This window comes from Hylaeus volcanicus, chromosome 4 (assembly GCF_026283585.1).
Source record: "Hylaeus volcanicus isolate JK05 chromosome 4, UHH_iyHylVolc1.0_haploid, whole genome shotgun sequence".
NCBI classification, from domain to species: domain Eukaryota; kingdom Metazoa; phylum Arthropoda; class Insecta; order Hymenoptera; family Colletidae; genus Hylaeus; species Hylaeus volcanicus.
In genome coordinates this window covers 4070606-4076681 of record NC_071979.1, presented here as the reverse complement: position 1 = coordinate 4076681, position 6076 = coordinate 4070606, and the positions used below count along the sequence as shown (strand labels likewise).

The 6076-nt window shown below is 41.7% G+C and overlaps 1 protein-coding gene across 1 annotated transcript in view; it reads left to right on the top strand.

Moving 5' to 3' along the window:
* The first annotated feature begins 30 nt into the window (after positions 1-30).
* LOC128875267 (high-affinity choline transporter 1) overlaps positions 31-6076 on the top strand; it is a 27405-nt gene continuing 21359 nt past the window's right edge. The window contains exons 1-3 of the mRNA XM_054120697.1: positions 31-1266; positions 1902-2223; positions 5366-5736. Coding sequence (XP_053976672.1) covers positions 5463-5736 — 274 coding nt within the window. The 5' untranslated portion in view covers positions 31-1266; positions 1902-2223; positions 5366-5462. The remainder of the gene's footprint in view (positions 1267-1901; positions 2224-5365; positions 5737-6076) is intronic.

Genomic DNA, 6076 nt, shown 5'->3' with positions numbered 1-6076 from the left:
TCGATTGTCTCATGTCGCATATAAGAGCACCTTTGAAAAGATCAATGCTAAACGCATTATTTATCACATCCTTTCAGTTCATATAATTGATCTTTCTTCATTTCCACTGAAAAGCCTGAAAAATTTCAAAATGTAAATGATGCTATAATTATACTCCACGGGGTATAAATAGATCATTAATAGATAAATACAGAAACATTACTATGTTGGATCCCCTTCAGGATGCGTTTGACTGAAAAATTTCAAAATGTAAATGCTGCTATACTTATGCAATAATTGAAAATCGCTTGCTCGATTGTCTCATGTCGAATATTAGAGCACCTTTGAAAAGATCAATATCAAACGCATTATTTATCACATCCTTCCACCCCATACAATTCATCTGTCTTCATTTCCCCTGAAAAGCCTGAAAAATTCCAAAATGTAAATGACGCTATATTTATACTCTGCAGCGTATAAATAGATCATTAAGCTCTCGTCCAAGTATTCCGACGGTGTCTGACAATTTCGTCCATCAATGTACCTGTCGTCGGACCAACGGCCACCTGGATTCCGGTTGATACGCGCGGCGCTAGTGGGGCTCGTGGCTGCGTATTTTAAGCGCAGACTCGCGGCTTTTCGCTCAGTCCACGCCTACCACCTTCAACCCCCTTGGGGGAGGGAGGGGTAGGTGTAGGGGTACGAGAAGCACCCCGGTCGCGGAGAGGAGAGCGAAGGTGGGCGTAAAGAGCGAGACGGACGGAGAGGGGCGAACGGAGAGAGCGAGGCGGAAGCTGAACGCGAGGGTAGGACGTACCCCCCGTGAGTCTGTATGACGTCACGGGGGTCGAATCAATATCACGGAACCGTCCCTCCGCCGGTCCTCGACTGCGAGAAAGACACTGACAGTTCAGTACGGGGTGGCCTCCACGACCGTTAAGGACGCTAAGGGCACGTCGTTCTGACGAGGACGACGACGACGACAAGGTTGAACGATCACGGTTATCGTTCGCCCGTTCGCTCGTCGCCCGCGATTTTTTTCACCGCCACGCTTTCCCGGCCTCGACTCCCGAATCTCCTTCTCTCGTTTTGTTTCGCTGCCGCTCGATCGGTTCGTATCCCCGAACAAGAGTAACAGGAAGTGATTCCTCCGAGAAATGGTTCGCGCGCGAAAGTGATCGCCGAGGGCCACCGCGTATGCCGCGTGAACACCGAACCGTCTCGAGACACGTGTGAGTGGGTGGAAAGAAGCTCGAGGAGACCGGAAACGTCCGGCGGGTCGACGGGGTAAGTTCCTTCAGCTTGAGTTTCGGTAGCCTGTTTTCACGAATGAGGTTTCTGTGTACCCCCGTTGATGGCTTTCGAATAGAGTATCGCGCGCGTGTGTGCGTATGCGCCGTCGATTTTTCTTTTCTTATCCTTGGTTTAGTCCGTTGCTGTTGTTGGTTGATACCGCGACACACCGCTGAGCTACTGCGATACGTAGTTTCCGATTTATCGATCGTGCTGCACGTGAATCAGGTATAGCCGTATTTCGCGATCGCGGCCGACCGTCAGTGGCGACGAAAAGGAGCTGGGCCGAGTCGTTCGTCGGAGCTTTACGAAAAAGTAATACCTGATTCCATCGACGATTACGTAAGATGCACTTCCGCTCCATACACGTGACCGTATTCCTTCCCGACTACGCTTCTCGTCGCTATCGTTATACGACACACGGGTAAAATTTTCACGAAATCGTGTAAGCAACGATCTATACATGGCGTCTCGCGACGAAATTGTCGTATGGTGGTACGGTCGAATTGAATAACGAGAAGCTTCGGTACCGAAAGGTGCTTCGCATTCTCTTCGGTTCTCCAGTCGCGTCGGCGTTCGATTTTTAAGAGATACGCACATTTCTGGAAGGCTGCACGTCACTCTTTCAGGTGAAGGACCGCACTGACCCCCGCGATCGGTATTAAGAAGCGTGGGCGAAGGAGAAAATCGAGGAGGAAGCAAAGGTAGCAGCAGGCTCGGTGAGTTGGGTGAAAATCGATGGCCATCAGCGCCCATGGGCGGCCTCGCGTTTAGAACAAGGAATAGCCCCTCCCAGAAGACCTCGCTCCGGTGGGGCGACTGCTGCCCCCCGAATCCCAACCCGCCGTCGTCGTCGGTCGTCTGGAAGGACCGTCATCAGGACATGCCGCCGGTACCCGTGTGAGGCTGTCCCCCGCTATTGCGTGATTGTACACCGCGGGGTCATCAGAGGTATCATGAACTTGTTGTTGTGCCCCTATAGAAAAGAAATTCCTCCGTAATCATTCACGCTTCACCGCGCGAGCTTCTTCCACTTATCCCTTGGCTGCTAAAAACGTCCACGATTATGGTCCTTTTCGTATTTACCTCGGAGAATTTGCACGAGCTACGGTACTTAAAGGGTTACGTACCTTTAGCTGTTACCTTTAGCTGTTTACAGAATTTTTAAGAATTCTTTGCTATGGCAACGCAATGTCGATGTAATTAATTCAATATGGTATCAGGGCGAAGCAAACGTTCGTGTGCTTTTTTACGTTGTTTCAGTTTGCGCAATTTTTTGGAGTTATTAAAATCAATTTATATGGAAGTGTTTTATATATCACTTTGTAGCATTTGAAAAGCTCTTTCATATTTAATTATTAGCTACATTAATTTTATCCATACGTTTAATTGGGTTTTGGTTTAGTAAAATCGTGGAGAATTTTTAGTTTCGAGTATTTTTACGTGACTAGCGGAAGCGAGAGTTTAAAGGAGAGTGATCATACCTCATTACTAATTACCTTAGAGATCTTGCAAGAATTTTGATTCTTAAAGGAAATTTAATGTAATTCGTTCTGCGTGAGGTGTATATGTTCTACCTTGGCTTATCCTAATATTACATTAATTTTACGTGAAGAATTTTATGTAATATCTCGTTTGCAAACCCAGATTCAAAGATAAATTCACAAATTCAAATTATCGAATAAATTTACTTACTATTGAACGTATTAACACGTTGACTGGCAGACTGATTCACATGGAAATGTCTACAGGGTTAAAATTTTGAGACAGTTGAAAACTAGAGAATCTAATATTTGTCGTATTACTTATTTTTCTATTACCATACAAATTTACGAATTCTATTCCGACTTATTTTCATTAATACTTAACTCTTAAAATTAATTGCTGAAGTTCCTTAGCGAAAAGCTCTGTCGCCCATATATGGGTGACGTGGCGTTCAACGTGTTGATCCAAGTGGCTGCTACTTCATCTTTAATTTATTTATTCAGTTTTATTAAAAAATGCGGCAGATGATCTCTTGGCATTGCACTAGATCGTTTTAATCCATACACAAGCGTACATAAGCGTTTCTTTATAAAGACTTTTCCTTAAATCTATCTTGTACAAACATATTTTACATCCTATTACTAAGTTTGTTATAATTTATTTTTCTTAACTCTATGTATTATAACTATTGCCATATTTTCGCAGTCTTTTCTTTGTAGGAACCATTTAAACGTTGTACTTTCTATATATATTAGTTTCCGTGTGTTTAACTGAGCATTGAACAATATCACATTATCAAAAATATAACCGACAAATCTGAAATACATATAAAAAATACATATATATATGTGCATCTTTACGTAAGCATTAGATAGTTTAATTTATTTATAATATAATGCTTGGGTACAAAGCACCATATTCATTTTATTTCATTATCTAAGAAGAGGTCCGAGGATTGCGTACGTGTGGTCCGGATAAAATACTGTTTGGATCTCGTATCGGTACCCTAATCACGCTAATTAAATAGAGCGCGCGAGCTTTGCTTGTTAATTCCAATGCATCTAATTCCAAGGCAAGACCTTGAACCTTTCCGTTTTGTTTACATGCGTCATGCCTTATTTTTTTTTTATGTCACCACAGCTACGTGTTCCTTATGTGAAAGCTGGTTACCCCGAGAAGGGTAAAGCGGGACTAATGGGATTAGAGGGTGAACTCAGCCGGGCGATTTAAATGCCTTCTGGGTAGGAACATAGAATTTACACTTAATTGCACGCATTAGGTGCGAGCGCATCGACCACGTCGTTAATCGACCGGAAGAGCAGAATGCAATTAACGAGAGACGATTGAATTCCAAAAGAAACGGAGATTCTCCGTTGTTTCTACCTGTGATTAACACGTTAACCCTTTATTTACGGAATTACTCACAAGTTTTTAAAATCTAGGCGTCCATCTTGGTCTTGTATCATCTTATAGAGTTGTCTCTAAGTTTCAGTTTCAGTTTCAGTTTTATTTAAAGTGCGCCAGATGAGCTCTTGGCATAGCACTGATTCATTTTAACTTACATGAGTTGTTTCTAACCGGCTTCCAAAAGAAGAAACAAAGGTTGCGCATCCAACAATTAAAAACGAACTTCATAGGAGTGGACTTGAAAGTCACAATAGGTTTCAAAGCGTTTAATTAATACAGTACCATGAGAAAATTGACGGGACTTATAAGTCCCGCCTGGTAAATAAAGGGTTAACCGCCGAGTGCACTTTGTTTTTCTTTTTCGATCACGTCACGGCATTACTCTTTGCATGTATCTTATCGCTGTGTAATTATGACGCGCACTTTTTCCTGGTTCTTTTAGAAATGCTTTTTTCTTCAACCAGTTGCTTATGGTTCGTGTTTCGTTGCAGTTGAACAAAATATAACACGTGGTGACAATGTTAGTACATAATACATGGGAAAGTAAACCAAGTGAAACAAATTTTCCTAAAAATCCCCTTAGAGTCGTACTTTCTTCGTCATTAAAGGATGACATTTTTTTTTGCATAATCTTCAAGATATTTTATATTTATCATAAGAATATAATTTTTGAAATTTATCATTGAATATATAAATTAATTATATTCTTAAGAACTTATCAGGTGGCAATCTTAATTCCTGCTGTTTTTTTTTGTAGCAAAAATTTATTTATTTCGAAGAGAAGATGAACGAAACCTGTATCAAAGTGATTTTCTCCATTTTGTATTATTTTGTTCCATTCCTCGTAATACTGCAAAATACAGAGTATTCAAAAATCACAGACAATAATACAACGTATTATCACATACAATACAATTAATTCCTAAAAAAGATGCGAATAGAATAGAAACAAAAAGGTGTTTAGAGAGTTAAGCTAGGTACAGTGCTGGTGAAACGTTCCAGTGTCTTATCCAAAGAACACGATTCACATCCGAAAGCCTCGGTTAGTATCGATCGCGACGAACCAGGTCGTGAAACATAAATATTCCCGAAAATATTTAACTCTGCTAACAGCAAGTAACTCTTTCGTTACTCCGACCTTTCGGTGAACTCTGTCTCTGCCTTCGATGCTTGAAGAGCGTTGTTTCTTATTTGCACGCAGGTATCCAAACTTCTCGAAATCCGATCGACCGCCGAACCTCTCGGACTTGCGTCTCCGTCAGTTCGAGTTCACGCAGGTGGACCCGTACTCACCGAAGATGATCAACCTTGCTGGTATAATCTCAATCGTTCTATTCTACGTGCTGATCCTAGGCGTAGGAATATGGGCGGCCAGGAAGAAAGAGGCCGGCAACGACTCCGAGGAAGAAGTCATGCTAGCGGGTCGCTCAATTGGACTGTTCGTCGGAATATTCACTATGACGGCGACTTGGGTCGGCGGTGGTTACATCAACGGCACCGCCGAAGCGATCTATACGAAAGGTCTCGTTTGGTGCCAGGCGCCATTCGGATATGCCCTCAGTCTTGTCTTTGGTAAGTTCCGTTATGGTTTCTCCATCAGTTAACCGGTTAAACCTTGTTGGTATAATCTCAGAACAGGCCTTCAATTGAATTGGAATTTCATTTACAACTTCGAGAATAGTTTTCACCATTTGAACATGAATGTCAACTGATATAAAAGAAAATAAAATAAAATTGTGTCTAATATGCTTCGATGCCTTATCTGTATATCAAGTTTAATAAAAAATATCATTTTACGGTTCTCAGAACAGGCCTTCAATTGAATAGGAATTTCATTTACAACTTGGAGAATAGTTTTCAACAGATGAACATGAATATCAACTGATATAAAAGAAAATTGTGTCTAATATTT